The sequence below is a fragment of the Dendrobates tinctorius genome, unplaced genomic scaffold (genome assembly GCF_039654945.1).
Source record: "Dendrobates tinctorius isolate UK_male_01 unplaced genomic scaffold, ASM3965494v1 ptg000120l, whole genome shotgun sequence".
NCBI classification, from domain to species: Eukaryota; Metazoa; Chordata; class Amphibia; order Anura; family Dendrobatidae; genus Dendrobates; species Dendrobates tinctorius.
The window spans coordinates 34,333,102-34,349,999 of NW_027361788.1; the positions used below are offsets into that span (position 1 = coordinate 34,333,102).

Genomic DNA, 16,898 nt, shown 5'->3' on the forward strand with positions numbered 1-16,898 from the left:
AAGGAGTCCACACAGTCTAGCATCTTCACCAGTGACCCGGCTAGACTGTATGGGCTGCAGTCAGGACCTGGAAGGAGCCCATACAGTCTAGCATCTTCAGTAGTGAGCCGGCTAGACTGTATGGGCTGCAGTCAGGCACCTGGAAGGAGCCCATACAGTCTATATCTACAATAATATATACATGGAAGGAGCCCATACAGTCTAGTGTCTTCAGCAGTGAGCCTAGACTGTACGGGTTCCTTCCAGGTCCTGCCTGCAGCCCATACAGTCCAGGCGCAACCGTGGCAGCAGAGCTGGGGGTGACGAGGAGCCATGTTGTTCCCCTGTGCAGAGGCTGCAGCCGCCAGGTTCCTGTTTCCTGCTCTCTCTTCAGCCCTGCCCCCCGCATCCCAGAAACCAACGGAAGTCAACATGTCGAGTCTGCACAAGAGCAAGTAAGAGCTGCAGGAGAGCGGAGTCCTGGCAGATTGTGGGGGGCTGCTGGTGGGAGCGCCGCCTGCTTGCAGGGGGTGCCTGGGTGGGCAGCTGCTGGCATTGTGGGGGGGGGTTAGGAGGGCTCCATGCCTGTACACCTGTGGAGAAATCCCCTGCTTTGTATCTTGTTGTGTGTTGCTATAGTATATCTAGTGCTGCATGTATGATCTCTGGGGTGCGGACGTCCCATTACAGTGGTTGGGTGGTCCCCCGGGACACTATGGGGCTGTGACAGACTCAGTGCTCCCTGTCAGCCCCACAGGTATTGCGCATATGTGGAAGTAGTGGTGTAAATGTGTTTGCCCCCCATAAAAAATGAGACCTTATGTGCCAATCTTGAGAAATCTAGTATAGAAGCAGTATGCAAATCAGGCAGGAAGTGCACTGGGGGCGTGTCAATTCACTTGAAAGACAGTACTGCAGCAGTCACACCCCCAGTGCACGTCCAGCCTGATTTGCATGTGGCTTCTATACTAGATTGGCACATCGGATCTCTATACAAAAGGAGTATTGTTATTGGGGGGAAAAAAGCACCTGCACAGCAATATTCCTACCGCCATGTGTATAAACGTGCTGACGGGTCCCTGCATTTGACCTTGTCACGGAGCATCAGGGTTAATCTTCATCCAGTCACTGGGGTAGATTTTGCTTTTTTATGCAGTGGTCAGTTCCCAACTGGAAAATCCACAGTACTTGTTTGTTACAGTGGATGGATTTGCTGTTTTAGTACACAGTCTTAAAGGGGTTGTCCAAGATTAGGAAAACATTGCTGCTTTACTCCAAAAACACCCCTTCAGGGGCATTGCAAAGGCTGCGCCATTACAGTGATCAGGACTGAGCTGCAATCCCATACACAACCTGAAGACAGGTGTGGCGCTGTCTTTGGAGTTTAACAGTCATATATTTCTAATCTTGGACAGATCCCTTTAAATGAAGAGCTAGTGTATGAGGAGAGTTGTCACTTTATTATCCTTTGCCAGTATCTCCTTGTTTTGTGAGCGTGTGCACGGGGGTCTGCCAGGCAGGAAGGACGTCGCGCCTCTTGTCGCCAGCGGACGGTGCGTGATCAGCTGATGTTTTTCTGTTTGCAGAATTGCAGAGTTCCAGAGCATTGTCAGTGAACCTCGCATTAACCTGTCTGTGCTGCGGGAGCTGTGCTTCAACGGTGAGACGTCATCGCTCCTCCTGCCCCGGACTTTCTTTTATGCTTAATTTTTTTTTTTCCACCAACATCAGACTTGGGTTAATTTAGAAGATAATTAACTATTCAAGAACATTTCCTTAATATAAAAGTTGCATGATAATGGTGGCCATATTGGCTATTAACTGGAACCTAAAGCTTCTTTTTGAAGGGGGTTATCCAGGGTTGCAAAAAAAAAAAAAAAAGCTCCTGTCTTGTCCTCGGACTGCGTCTGGTTTTAGCTTTGCCTTATTTCAATGAATGAGACTATTGTGCAATACCAGACACGTCGAACGAATAAGAGAGGTGCTGTTTCCAGGAAAAAAATACAGACCCTTTATTGTAATCGTTAATGTAACATTGGACAACTGCTTTAAATAGTCAAAATGATGGCCCATATTTATCGTTTTAAAGGCATATTAAAGGGGTTGTCTCATGAACCCTCCAAAGTCAGCCACCTATGTAATTGATGGATAGTCTCTTCGCCCACAGGAGAGAGCGTCGCTCCTCGTTACAGGGTCGCTGAGTGTGTGCCCTGATCGGGAATAGGAATGTCTTCTGTTTGCAAAAACCTAAAGTTTCTGTATTGTCTGTGATTCCAAGAGGTGGCTACCCCCAATAATATTTCTCCTACATATATGATACATAGGAACTGCTCTCAGCCTAGTGTAAAACACATTTTACAAGTACGGTAGTTTCCTACTTATGTGCTCTGCAGCAGCCCTCTGAACGCTGCAGCTCTTCCTGCCTCCCTCGCAGCAGGAAATCCCAGTGTAGTCTGTGGCTGTTCTCAGCTGCACAGTCGCCTCTCTCCCTGCCTATGAGCCGCTGAAGGAACTCTTGAATGTCTGTTGGAGAGGAAAACTGGTCTCTGATTGGTGGAGGAGGATGAGAGTCCTCAATCATTGGGGCCAGCTCAGTTTTAAGTGTGGCAAGCGTCTGGACTCCATATGTGAGATCTGTCCGTAGAGAGCTGTAGATTTATCCTCTGCAGAGAAACGCTCCTATAAACAGTCGGGAAGGTTGTCCTGACTTTCATCATCTAATGCTTCTTTTTCCTTTTTGGCAGGCATACCATTTGAAGGAGGGATTCGGTGCCTCTGCTGGAAAGTATGTACACCCCACCCCTCAATAGAATGAAATGCTGTCTGCATACATGAGTTTTTCTTTGAGACGTTCAAAAACGATGCATTTTCTAGTGGAAACCACTTCAGGAAACTCACTCCTCCTTTTGGGAAGTTTTTGGAGGAGTTTTTCACTTCCCGAATTGGTTTTAAAGCTTTATTTAAAATGAACCTGCTTGTATAGGGTTCATCTGCAGGTAAATTATGTTCCAATTTTGCCTGTCCGCAGTACTGAAAGTGCGGCTACTGGGAGAAAATGAACTTATTTTCTCCTGGGAGCCGTCGACTTTCAGTCATAGGGGCGTGCAGAAAGCGGCCATATTCACCCCTCTGTAGACGGTGCACAGCCGGCTATGCAGCTTATCTGTGCAGAGTGAACCGTCAGTTAAAGTGCCACTGCGCACCGTGAACAGTGACAGCCGTGTGCATACTGAACATCTGCTCCGTGCACACCCCTATGACTGCAAGCCGGCGGCTCCTGGGAGGAAATGAGTAGCATTTTCTCCCAGTATCCGCACTTTCAGTGCTGCATCCTGCAGATTTACCCCATAACTGAAGGTCCATATGATTTACCAAGGTGACAGGTTCCCTTTATGTTTTTTTTAAGCCTTTGATTGGAAAGTGTCTAGTTTGGAGCAGATTCCATCAGGAGACCCTTTCTATAAGTGTCAGGCACTTTCTTTTCTTCCACCGGACTTTTTTTTTTTTTTGCAAACCTGAAGCGGAAAATAAATTGCCCAAAGAAAATACTGAATATATGAACAGCAAAGTGGAAAGTAAAATAGAGTCTTTCAAGCGATTTTCAGATGTATTTCAGAATAGATCGACCCCCAATAGATTTTGTTAGAAAAAAAACTTCGGGCATGTTCACACAGCAAGACATGGGCGGATTTGCTCCAAAATTCACATTAAAACCCACTTCACGTGTTCTTTGACGTGGATTTTGGAGTGGCTCTGAAACAAAATCATTGACGTTAAACTCTGTGTGAATGTAGCCCAAGATTGAGGACATGAGTTCCTCGGAGATTTAATAAAATGTCTCCTAATGGTTCTCGTTTCAGATCTTACTCAACTATCTCCCAACAGATCGGCTATCATGGGATTCAGTGCTACAGAAACAAAGGTCAGGAGGCGTCTTCTGTGTTATTTGCACATAATTTAGAAAAAATGAGAATATGCCACACCCAATATGGTCCACCAATTCTGTCCCACTATGTGAGACTCTTACAGGAAAATTTGGGATTATTTTTTCATGACTTGTTCAAAAGAAAAATGGTTATGCTTTGTAAATAATCAGATTCACGCTGTGTTTTGGAGAACATCTTAATCCCTTCCTTATGTGTAATGTACATGGATGTGACACATTGGGTGTTGGAGAATGGAGCTGTCTCAAGAGATGTGCCCACTCCGTGCACGATGGATGCTACCTGTTATACAGCTGGCTTCTCCCTTTTATCAGCAGCAACCAGAGCGATCCGAAACCAGCATGTAAGAGGAATGATCACGTCACGTGATTGTTCCAGTGCCCTTCACCAACCCCCCCACCACCAAATGCGCAGCTCATGGATTAAGAGGGCAGCCTACTGAAGGTCCCTGTCACCACCATCTTTGTACTCTCATCAAGCATAGTGTGAGACGTTGTTGTAAATGGCCGTTATGTGTCGCAGAGGAGAAGGTCCTCTGCGCTATAAGCCTGAAATGTTGCTCTGGGACCTGTAGTTCTACGAGCCTTGTTTTCGTTTATAAGAGTGTCTTACAGGGTTAGCCGGAGAGGTGGGCGGGACTGGCTGACCACACACACCTCTTACCAATGGGGGTGGTTTCAGCTACATAATGTGACTGTGGTTAGGTCACATGAGCTGTGTTGTATGGTCCTGAGAGAGGATAGGTCTTTGTGTGTTGGAAGGTCCTGCGAGTGGACTGGATTCCTGAAGAGCACATGGTGAGACCATGGACCTGGATGGCCTCTGTTGGAAGGTCCTACGAGTGGACCGGATTCCTGAAGAGCGCATTGTGAGGCTGTGGGGAGGTTGAGCTGGGTACGGTTCTGTCTGTAATAGGAGACAGAGTGATTGATAGTAGGTGTCATTTGGCAGTCCGCCATCAGAGGTCACTGGAGAGCACCGATGGCAATGGTTATGTAACTCATATGAGGGTTACATAACTGCCAGAGGTCAAGGTGACTCTGATTGGGCGAAAGTGACTGTCAGGTGACAGAGGGTGGGGCTACCTGGAGTGGCTGAATAAATACTGAGGTGAGCTTCTAGAAGCTTCCGTCAGCCAGGGGAGCTCACAAAGAAGCAGGGTCTGTCACACAGAGGAGACCCCTCAGAGACTTTCTGACGGTAGAAAACGGTCTCGGGGGGTGACCCGACAGCATATTGGTCACAGGTAGAGACTGCCTGTGAGGGCCTGGTGTACGGTGGACTTTGAAAGGTGAAACGCCACGGTGGATCGAGCCACGAAGTACGCCTGCTGAAGAAGTAAATAAGTGAAGGTACTCGGGCCGTTCTGCAAGAGGAGAACAGTGTGCAATATTTGTCATGCATTGTGCTGGTCGTCATATGGGCGGCCAATAAAAGAAAAACCTGTTGAAAACATCTCCTGTCTCTGTCTCTTGCCTGTCGACGCCAAGAAGCGGGTCACCCCCCATTCCTGGGAGTACAGCACACCTCCGCCGCTTACCAGCCACATCTCCTAAATACCCACAGCATGCTACCCTCCGCCCCAGCCTGCCACCCGGACCCCTACAAGGCCATGGACCTGGAGGATGGTCTCTGTGTTGGAAGGTCCTGCTAGTGGACCGGATTCCTGAAGAGCACAGTGTGAGGCCATGAACCTGCAGAGCCTGTGACGGCTAACTATGTTGGGGAAGCTACCGACATTCTGGTATGTGCACATGTTGCAGATTCTGCTGTGGAATTTTCCGCGCAGATTTTGCTAAATCCACAGGTAAAATGACCTGCGTTTTACCTGCAGATTTAGTGCAGTTTTTGTGCGGATTTCCCCTGCAGTTTTACACTTGCGGATTTCTATAATGGAGCAGATGTAAAACTGCAGCAGAACTGCACAAAAGAAGTGACATGCTGCAGTTTTAAATCCGCACCAAATCTGCTCGGAAAAATCTGCAGCATGTGCACAGCGTTTTTTGTTTTACATAGCCTTAAATGGTACTGTACATCACTTACAGTTCTGCTTCAGTTCTGCAGGGCCAAATCTGCTGCAGAACTGCAGAAGAATCCGCACCGTGTGCACACACCCTAAGGGTCTGAAACTGTTCGGGTAGGACGTTGCTGAGCAAGTCATCGTACGGGACAGTAATCCTAGTAAGGCAGCTTCCTCAGGAGCCTAGGACTGACAAGGAGTCAGCGTGTGGAGGGAAGCTCCTGGAAGGTAACCCAGAGGATGGGGGACTGTGTGCACTGACGAGGGTCAGTTAATGAGCTGTGTGGTCACCCAAGGCAACTGGACAAAGTGAGGTCCAGCGTGTTTAGAGACTGCAATCTAATGTTGTATGTCAGGGAGTAAAACTGTGAAAGAGACATTGTCATGGCGTGCCGTCACCCCCGGTAACTGGACAAAAAGAAGTCCGGCGTGTTTAGTGACTGTGACTTAAAGCGGTGTACTATGAAGTGCTATAGGCTGTGTTAGGTCTGTGATGTGTAACATGGCCTACAGTGGTTTATGCTGAGTCTAAGTAAACCATATATGGACTGTTTAAGCGAGGAAACGTTCCTGTGTGCCTTCATCCCGTTTCCAAGCGAGTGTCCCCCAACACATTCAGTAAGCACTATCTCACAATAGCCAAAGGTTTCATTGCAGGTTGATTACCCCTACAAGGACTTGTTTGAAGAACTCCCCATTAAAAAATATATATATATATATCGCCACATCCATAAAATTACAATGTAGGAAAATATAAAATGATTTAACCTTCATGGTAAATGCCAGAAAAGGAAAAGATAAAAAATTTAAAATCCAGAATTGCCATTTTTAAATCATCCCCCCTACCCCCCAAGAAGTGCAATTAAAAGCTATAAAAACTTTGTAAACTGGTGTCAATAAAAATGTTGGTTTGCCACACAAATAAAACAAGTCAATTGATGTAAAAAATAAAAAACTTTCCCATCATAAGAAAATATCGACCACATTTTTATTCTGTAACAAACTTCTGAATCCTTTTTTATTTTTTTCTCAACAACTAAAATAAGAAAAAAAAAATGCAGTTTTGAGATCACTGTAATTATACTTACCTGGAGAATCAGGATCGTAATTAACTAGGAACGTCTTAAAAACGAAACCTGCAAAAACACAATGACGATAAGAAAAGCACAACAGAGGATGTTCTTCCTGCGTCAGCTGAAAAGATATGGTTTGTCTAAGAATCTGCTGATCTTATTCTTTAATGCTGTCATCAGATCTGTGATTTGTTCCTCTCTGATAGTCTGGTATGGGGGAGCCACTGCGCATGACAAACTCCGCTTACAAAGGACTTTCAGAACAGCAGAGAGAATTATAGGTTCCCCCCTGCCTAAAATCCAGGATCTTTATGATAAGAGTATTCGATCCCACGCATTGAAAATTTCATCCGATCCCTCTCACCCGGGACACTCCTCATTCCAACTACTCCCTTCAGGACGTCGCTTCAGAGTCCCCAAATGCAGCACCAACCGCCATATGAACAGCTTCTATCCACTCTCTGTTCAACAATTAAATCGTCATGTGTAGACTATATACTGTATCTGTCTTGTTAGATGTTACTTGTTGTATCTGTTGTTATATATTATGTTGCCTCTTTGCCACAAAGAATTCCTTGCATATATGTAATATGTACTTGGCGATAATAAATCTGATTTGATTTATCCTTTAGATATATTTTCTTCCAATTTTCAGTACATTGTATAGTAACATTAATTACATTATACAAAAATAAAACTAGTCTCGGTGTGGGGGGGGGGGGGGGGGACAAGCCCCCATACCACTGTCTCCTGGAAAAAGTAATGACTCCTGGAAGTAAGGGGAGGAAAAAAACGAAAGCTTTGGTTATGCTTCATTAAATCCTGGCAGAATTAATCGGCCACCATATTGGTGGTCACTGTGCAAAAAAGAAAAAACCTAGAATCATAGATTGGTAGAATTGGAAGGGACCTCCTGGGTCATCTGGTCCAACCCCCTACTCAAAGCAGAATTCACTAAATCATCCCAGACAGATGTCTGTCCAGCCTCTGTTTGAAGACTTCCATTGAAGGAGAACTCGCCACCTGTTCCACCTAATCAATGATATTAAGGGTCCGCGATATATATCACTTCTCTGTCTTCTAGGGAAACGTACGACCACTTCTTAAAGGAAATGATCATTCAACCTGGAATTGCCAAAGCCAAACTCGGACTGTCCAGAGAAGATGTCACTTTGGAAGACCATGTAAGTTGTCAATGATTTTAAGGGAATATTTAGTTTGAAAAACACATTTTGCAATTCCAAATTGGGCCCAAAACCTTATTAATTGCGATCTCTATAATTCAGAGCGGCAACAAAGATTGTCTCTTTCTCTGGAAGACCTGACACCCCCATCCATTACATAGGTCTCTATGGGAAACCTGTAATACTTTGTTTCTCCTAGGGGGGCACAGCAGGGGAATTGAACACTTGCTGTCAGGTATTTTCCCATGATTTCTTGGGGTTCCAGCTGCTGGAAAATACGGATCAGGCAAAAGTTGAGACCATTGCAAAATTTTCAGTTTGTCTAATTTTTTTCTTTATAGGTATATTTTTGTCTTTGAAATTCCAAGCACTAAATTTTGTGTTTATTTTCAGAAAATGAGAAATGGTCAAAATAACAAAAAAATGCAGTGCTTGCAGACCTCAAATAATGCTAAGAAAACAAGTTCATGATCATTTAGAAACAACAATACTAGTGTTTTAACTCAGGAAGAGTTCAGAAATCAATATTTTGTGGATTAACCATGATTTTTAATCACAGCTTTCATGCGTCTTGACATGCTTTCCACCAGTCTTTCACACTGCTTTTGGGTGACCTTATGCCACTCCTGGTGCAAAAATTTAACTATCCATCTTCCTCTTGATTACATTCCAGAGTGTTGTGAGTTCATTCTCACCAGTTGTGAGTTCCCCTTCTGGACTCCCTCTGGTGGTGACGGGAGGTGGTGCGGCTGGTTTGATCGGTGGAGATCTGCCACCTGAGAATGAGGATGATGATTGGATCTCAGGATTCTCAGATTGGATTTAAAACAGCCGACGCCCTATTCAGTTGCTGGTGATTCCTTCTGGCTTGTCAGCTCTTGGTTTTCAGCTCTGTTCCAGTCATCTAAAGCTAAGTTTTTCTGCTAATGTTCACACTTGATTTTGTTGGTCTATTCAGTTTTTTGTGTGGTCTGCCAGCCCCGGCTGGGGGCTGAGCTGAATTTCCACTCTTATTTATCAGTATTTTGCCAATTGGCTTTTTGTCCCTTACTAGTTCGGTCTCTTTATGCTCTGTCTCAGAATATTCCAGAGTGCTTTTGCTATCAGAAGTGTTGGACATTATTTTTGTAGGGTTTTCCAGGTCACCACCTGACAGCACATTGGAGGACGTCCTTCTCATCCGCAGTGGGACAGGAAACCACGAGAGTTCAAAAGGATCCTCCCCCTACCATCCCTCAGTGTTTTTCCTGTCCCACTGCGGATAGGAACGACGAGAGGAATGTCCGTTCCAGGCACATGGTCAGGATCGGGGGGCCCAGCCTTTTCCCTTCCTACCGGGAGAAATCTGCAGCTGAAACCCGATAAAGTGTCCCTCAACTATCCCGGTGTAGCGCTGCTGCCGGATGCAGAGTCGCTTCCTCCTGACGGGGCTCTCGACTCTGGACGCCACCACCGCCAGACCGCCTCTGGGAGCCGACTGAGCCCACAAGCGGCTCACCGACAGCGACCGCACTTGCCTCTCTGGAGAACCCGTCGCCGGTACCCGTAGTCAGAGGAAGGCCGAGGGCGCCGCAGCAGTCGGCCCCATCCACGGGGCGCGCTACACAGAATGGGCGCGTCACTTCGGCAGGAGCAGGGCGCGCGTCGCAGGTGGGGGGGGCGCGTCATCAGCGGGGACGCGTCACTTCCGGTCGCGTCATCGGCCGCGGTCGCGTCGTCAGCCGGGGGACGCGTCACTTCCGGTCGCGTCGCCAAAAGCCCTCTGTCAGCCACCGCCCGGTCCCACAAATCACAGCGGTATAGGCCCACCAGGGAAGTGGGCAGGCGTCCATAGGAACGGACCAACGGTGCCACCAGCCAGTCTAGGCCCAGCGGGACTGCTTTGTCGCAGACGGCACAGACAAGGTGGACGCAGGCTCTGCTCCGGGGGGCCAGGGCGAGACCCATCGCCACTTACAGGTCTGTGTCTCCACAGTGGCTGACAGACAGCGATCCACCATTACCAATGGAGGACCAGAAGACGGGAGCAGAGAGCCAGGGTCACGTGAGTAACCTCTGAAGAGGTCACTGCAGAGCCCATAATGATTGACCCCACAGAACCCGTATTTTATATGTTCTAGGGGGGAGCCTCCACCTCTGAGAGAAAGGACCCTAAGCGAAAGGATAAGAAGTGTCCGGTTTGCTCTAAGAAGCTATAGGACACGTGGCAAAAGACCCTCTGTGGCGCTTGTGAAAAGCGTATAGTGGGGGAGGAGCAGGATACTTTCATGTCTAACATGAGAGCGATAATCAGAGAGGAAGTACAGGCCTCGGTATCCGGTCTAGCCACTTCCCAGACCCCGCAGGCGAATCCCCACTTATCCAGAAAGAGACAGAGGGAATCGGATACGTTGTCTGAAGACATTCTGTCCGAATCAGATGCAGAGGAGGAGGAGATCAGAGAGCACCCGGAAAGGGGAAGGAAATATCTGTTTTCGTCTGGGGATACAGATGAACTATTAGGGGCGGTACGGCAAACTATGCAGATCGAGGAACCCCCTCCTTCCCGTTCAATTCAGGACGAAATGTTTGGAGGGTTGCGCTCCCAGACCTCAATGGTCTTCCCAGTAAATACCCACATACGGGCAATGATACTGGAGGAATGGGAGGAGGCAGAAAAAAGATTAACTATCCCCAGAGACTTTAGGCTTCGTCTGCCGTTTGACCCTGAGGAGGTCAAAGTCTGGGAGGAGGTCCCTAAGATAGACATCCCAGTGGCAAAGATATCAAAAAAGACAGCAATTCCGTTCGAGGATTCCTCAAGCCTGAAGGAACCCCTAGATCGGAAAGCAGATGGGCTCTTAAAAAGGGCCTGGGAAAGCTCAGCAGCGGTCATAAAAACGAATATAGCTGCAACGTCAGTAGCGCGCTCCATGCATCTATGGATAGATGACCTGGAGGAGCATCTATCAGATAGAACCCCGAGGGAAACCATTCTGAAGTCCCTCCCTTTACTGAAGTTAGCTACTGGGTTTTTGGCCGACGCCTCGGCAGAATCGGTTAGGTTCACGGCCAGGAGCCAGATCTTGTCCAACACAGCCAGAAGGGCTATCTGGCTTAAAAGTTGGGGAGGCCACATGCAATCTAAAAATAAGCTGTGCTCAATTCCCTTCTCGGGGGGGCAGGGTCTTTGGGCCCGTGCTCGATGATATCCTGGAAAAAGCCTCAGATGAAAAGAAAGGGTTCCCTGAAGAAAAGCGTAAGAGATATCAGCCCTTTCGTAGACCCCGTTACAACCAGAGAACGGACTACAGGGGGAAGGGCAAGTCGGGTCGATGGAGCTACCCCAAGGGGGGCAAGGGTAGAAATAGGAACAGAGATAACATCTTTTCCGGCCCCGGGTCCAGCTCCCGAAAAAAATGACGCCACCAGAGTAGGGGGGCGATTGCTCAAGTTTGCAGGAGAGTGGCAGAAAATTACCTCCAGCCCCTGGGTTACTACAGGTCATTTCTCAGGGGTACAAAATAGAATTCAACTCCCTGCCCCCAAACAGATTTCTAGTCACCAATTCGCGTCTCAGTTCCGCTTCCCCCATGTGGTTGGACATTCAAGATCTCCTACTCATGGGAGTAATTGCTCCGGTTCCCACCCAGGAAGAAAGTAGAGGACACTACTCAAGCCTCTTCGCAATAAAAAAACCCTCGGGGGAGAACAGAACCATAATAAACCTCAAACCCCTAAACAAATGAGTAACATACAGACGCTTCAAAATGGAATCAATAAGATCTACGATTCCACTCCTGGGGAAGGGAACAGTAATGTGCACGCTAGATCTAAAAAACGCGTACTATCATGTCCCTATCCACCCGGATTACCAAAGGTACCTCAGATTCGCGGTCGAAAAAGACGGCACGATTTACCATTATCAGTTTCGCTGCCTACCTTTCGGCCTTGCGTCAGCCCCGAGAATTTTCACAAAAATAATGATAGAGGTAGTGGCCTACGTAAGAGACCGGAACATCTTGGTGGTCCCGTATCTAGACGACTTCCTAATTATAGCCGATTCGACAGCCCAGCTCAGGGCCGACTGTCAGTCTGTGATCTCCACGCTGCAGAGTTTAGGATGGATCGTAAATTGGTTGAAGTCAGATCTTGTACCCAAGCCCAAAATAAAATTCTTGGGGGTCATGCTAGACTCGGAAAGAAGAATGTCTTATCTTCCAACCGAAAAGCAGACCTTGATGCCGAAGAAGATCCGGCAATTCTCAAAGAATCGAGTATCGATCAGGGACGCAATGAGAGTCTTGGGGCTGATGACTTCATGCATTTCCTGTGTCAGATGGAGTCAGTTCCACTCCCGCGACCTGCAACGCGCAGTCCTAGCATCCTGGGACAGAAGGCAGAGCTCACTGGCAGCAAGATACTGTTGACCCCCCCGAGCCAGAAGATCGCTATTGTGGTGGACCATTCCGAGAAACCTAAAGAGGGGTGTCTCATGGGTTCAGTCACCGGAGGTTGTAGTAACAACGGATGCGAGTCTATTCGGCTGGGGCGGACATGTCGCAGGGAAGTACTACCAGGGACGATGGAGTCCGGAGGACAGCAACAGGTCCTCCAACGTCAGAGAATTGCATGCAGTCTGGAAAGTACTGCTCGTCGCCGGGTCTCACGTGAAGAACAAACACGTAAAAATTATGTCAGACAATACCACAACAGTGGCCTTTCTCCGTCACCAGGGCGGACCAAGACACCCAGCACTTCAGGGCTTGGCGGATCAGATTTTCAGATGGGCAGAAAAGTTGGTCCTCTCAATGTCGGCCGTGCATTTGGAGGGCTCCCGAACCAGATCGCAGACTTCCTCAGCAGGAAAAGGATAACTACGACAGGCTGGGAGCTCAACGACGAAGTGTTCAGCAGCCTGTGCGATCGTTGGGGACAACCGACAATAGGCCTGCTCGCGGACAAATGGAATACAAAGCTCAGGACCTTCTACTCCCTGAACCCCCTGGGAGATCCGGCGGGAATAGATGCTTTATCACAATCCTGGAGCAGGGGTCTGTTGTACGCCTTCCCGCCCCTAGCCCTCGTGTCACAGGTCCTCAGAAAGATCTGCGAGGACAAAGCCAGGGTCATACTGGTGGTTCCCTACTGGCCAAGAAAAAGTTGGTTTCCCCTACTCAGGAAACTAGCGGACGAGGAACCCATTCTCCTGCCAAGAAGAGAAGACCTCCTCCATCAGGGTCCGGTCCTACATCAAAGACCAGAGGCTTTCCAGTTGTGAGCCTGGATCCTGAACGGCAGGTCCTAAGAGCAAGAGGTCTATCGGACGAAGTTATTTCCACCTTACAAGCCAGCAGGAAACCCGTGACCGCGGCGATATATAACAAAATCTGGAAGAAGTTCTGCAGCTTTTGTGGAGACGCGACAGTCGGAACTGACCAGCCCAACATCCCGAAAATACTTGATTTCTTGCAGGAGGGGTTCAGAAAAGGCCTTAGGCCCAGCACGCTGAGAGTGCAGATAGCAGCCTTGAGTGTGTTCTACGACACAGCTCTATCATCACACCCATGGGTAGCACGGTTCTCGAGGGCGGTGAAAAGGCTAAAACCCCTAATTAGAAAGAGCATACCACCCTGGGACCTTAACCTAGTCCTCAATACGCTATGCAAACAGCCATATCAGCTAGGGGCAGAGATAAATATCGGTAATCTCTCTCTCAAAACAGCCTTTCTAGTGGCAGTCACCTCGGCCAAAAGGTTAGGAGAACTGCAGGCCTTATCAACCCAAGACCCCTATTTACAGGTGTTTAGTGACCGTTTAGTCCTAAGACTCGACCCGACTTTCCTGCCCAAAGTTATCTCGAGCTCTAACATGAACCAGGAAGTAGTACTCCCTTCCTTTTTCCAGTCTCCCAAAAATAGCAGGGAAAGAACGTACCATAATTTGGACGTAAGAGAAACTGTACTCAGGTATCTGGACGCAACCAGACCCTGGAGGCAGGATAGCAACCTCTTCGTGCAATACAGAGGCCCCAACAAGGGGAAGAAAGCGTCAAAATCAACAATAGCAAGGTGGATTAGATGCACTATTAGCATAGCATACAGATCACAGGGTCAGATTCCCCCGGGGAACCTTAGAGCCCACTCAACCAGGGCCATGGCCGCTTCATGGGCAGAAAGGGGGGGAGCCTCGGCAGAACAAATCTGCATGGCAGCGTCTTGGACCAGTCTTAGTACTTTCTCCAAGCACTATAAACTAGACATAGCATCCACACAGCTTACTTTTGGGAGAAACGTACTCCATGCAGTAGTCCCACCCTAGGACCAATATACTTTGGTACTACTCCAATGTGCTGTCAGGTGGTGACCTGGAAAACGGTAATTAGACCTACCGGTAATTGTGTTTCCAGGAATCCATCCTGACAGCACTGTTAGATCCCTCCCGATAATACTTTCTATACAACTGTGATGTAACATGTGTATGAAGAATGTTGGTATAAATAAAGACTATGTTTGCATCCATCCAGATGTGTTACTTTGTGTGATCACTGAGGGATGGTAGGGGGAGGATCCTTTTGAACTCTCGTGGTTTCCTGTCCCACTGCGGATGAGAAGGACGTCCTCCAATGTGCTGTCAGGATGGATTCCTGGAAACACAATTACCGGTAGGTCTAATTACCGTTTTTTGCAGGTTGCAGACAGTGACTTGCCTTTCCTTTCCTGTCTAGTTAGTTTGGGCCCCATCATTTACTCAGCCTATTTTTCTGCCTGTGTTTGTGCCTTCAACTTGTTTCACCGTCAATACATGTCGTCACTGCTCTGGGGCAGTTAGTTTTCCCTTTTCTTGCTTTAGGCTTATGTAGTCGTCCGGCCGTGACGAGGCGTCTAGGAACATCGTAGGCACACTTCACGGCTACTGCTAGTTGTGTGGTAAGATCAGGGATCTGCATAGTTACCAACTTCTCTGGTTTTCTGTGGCTTAGCTTGTTTTGTTTTTTTTCTCCTCGGTGACTCATTCATAACACCAGAGGTTTTCAATGGGGTTCAGGTCTGGAGATTGGGCTGGCCATGACAGGGATTTGATGTGGTGGTCCTTCATCCACACATTGATTCACCTATCTGTGTGGCATGGCGCATTGTCCTGCTGGAAAAAAAACAGTCCTCAGAGTTGGGGAACATTGCCTGAGCAGAAGGAATCAACTGCTTTTCCAGGATAACCTTGTATGCGGTTTGGTTCATACGTCCTTTGCAAAGATTAATCTGCCCAATTCCAGCCTTGCTAAAGCATCCTTAGATCACCACCGATCCTTCACCAAATTTCACAGTGGGTGCAAGACGCTGTGGCTTGTACGCCTCTCCAGGTCTGTCTAACCATTACACAACCAGGTGTTGGGCAAAGCTGAAAATTAGACTCATCAGAGAAGATTACCTTACTCAAGTCCTCTATGGTCCAGTCCTTATGGTCTTTGGCGAATTTCAGCCTGGCTCTCCTTTGCTTCTCATTGATGAAAGACTTTTCTATACCTTTACATGACTTGATCCCTGCCTCTAGGAGCCTGTTACGAACTGTTGTTGCCGAGCACTACACCCCAGCTGCCATTTGCCATTCCTTTTGTAGGTCCCTTGATGTCATACTGCGGTTGCTGAGTGACAATAAGATGACGGTCATCCCGGTCAGTGGGGAGTTGTTCTTGCCCACTGCCGGTCTGTAGCTTTGTTGTTCCCAATGTCTGCTGCTTAACCTTGTTGTAATGGACTGCTGTCTTAGAAATGTAAAGGATGGAGGTAACATGACGCTCGCTGTATCCCTCTGTTAGTAAAGCCAGAATTGAGCCCTTCTTTTCCTCACTCAAGTCTTTTCTTTTCAACTCCTTTGGTATGTTTAAAAGTTATTTTTTCATTCCTATTACTTTTGGGATATTACTAGCACTTGTGGGACACCACGGCAAGTTTTTTATACTTTCCCTCGTTAAATAAGATTTGGTTCAGCTGACCACCTATTCAGAAGCTCTGAATCCACTCCTGTGTCTCCATTCAATGTCAGCAAGCAGTTAATCCTGAATGCTATCTATGTGTTTTCAACTCTGCAAGCTTATATCTGGTAACCAGCTTTTCCAATCTCTGCTCTGAATCCACTCCTGTGTCTCCATTCAATGTCAGCAAGCAGTTAATCCTGAATGCTATCTATGTGTTTTCAACTCTGCAAGCTTATATCTGGTATATAGTTATTTCAACTTACTCTGCTTGTCCCCTTATGTTGTGAGGTCAAGAAACTTTTCAAAGTGCTTTATGATCCATGTAGTGCTGGACATGTGTTTATTTGACCACAACATTTTATTGGGTCCTGGTGTCTCAATTTAGTGTGATTGATTAACGAGCAGAGAGAGCCACAAAACAAAAAAAAAAAAAAACTTAGCCTTAACCTCCTATATATTCAGACCTAGCTAGGGGGAGCATTTATGCAGGGGTGGCATTTATGCACATGTAATCTAAGTACATGTATCATAGTACTTCTGGCAGTTATAACATGGCAGTTAGACAGGGCAGGAGACAGGTAAGACATTTATATACATCTACTCTCTGTACATTTGGAGTACAACAAATATATACCATATGCATTTGTGTAATTTTTATCCTGGCCGCTGCATTCACACACATCCACCGCCCTGGCATTAACTCTCCACACTCCATCCATATTGGCCCCTCGCTCCTTTCCTCTC

The 16,898-nt window shown here is 47.3% G+C and overlaps 1 protein-coding gene across 1 annotated transcript in view; it reads left to right on the forward strand.

Moving 5' to 3' along the window:
• The first annotated feature begins 396 nt into the window (after window positions 1-396).
• Window positions 397-16,898, forward strand: part of TBC1D13 (TBC1 domain family member 13) — a 36,781-nt gene continuing 20,279 nt past the window's right edge. The window contains exons 1-5 of the mRNA XM_073541133.1: window positions 397-434; window positions 1,566-1,639; window positions 2,724-2,764; window positions 3,840-3,901; window positions 8,101-8,200. Of these exons, the coding sequence (XP_073397234.1) occupies window positions 412-434; window positions 1,566-1,639; window positions 2,724-2,764; window positions 3,840-3,901; window positions 8,101-8,200 (300 nt within the window). The 5' untranslated portion in view covers window positions 397-411. The remainder of the gene's footprint in view (window positions 435-1,565; window positions 1,640-2,723; window positions 2,765-3,839; window positions 3,902-8,100; window positions 8,201-16,898) is intronic.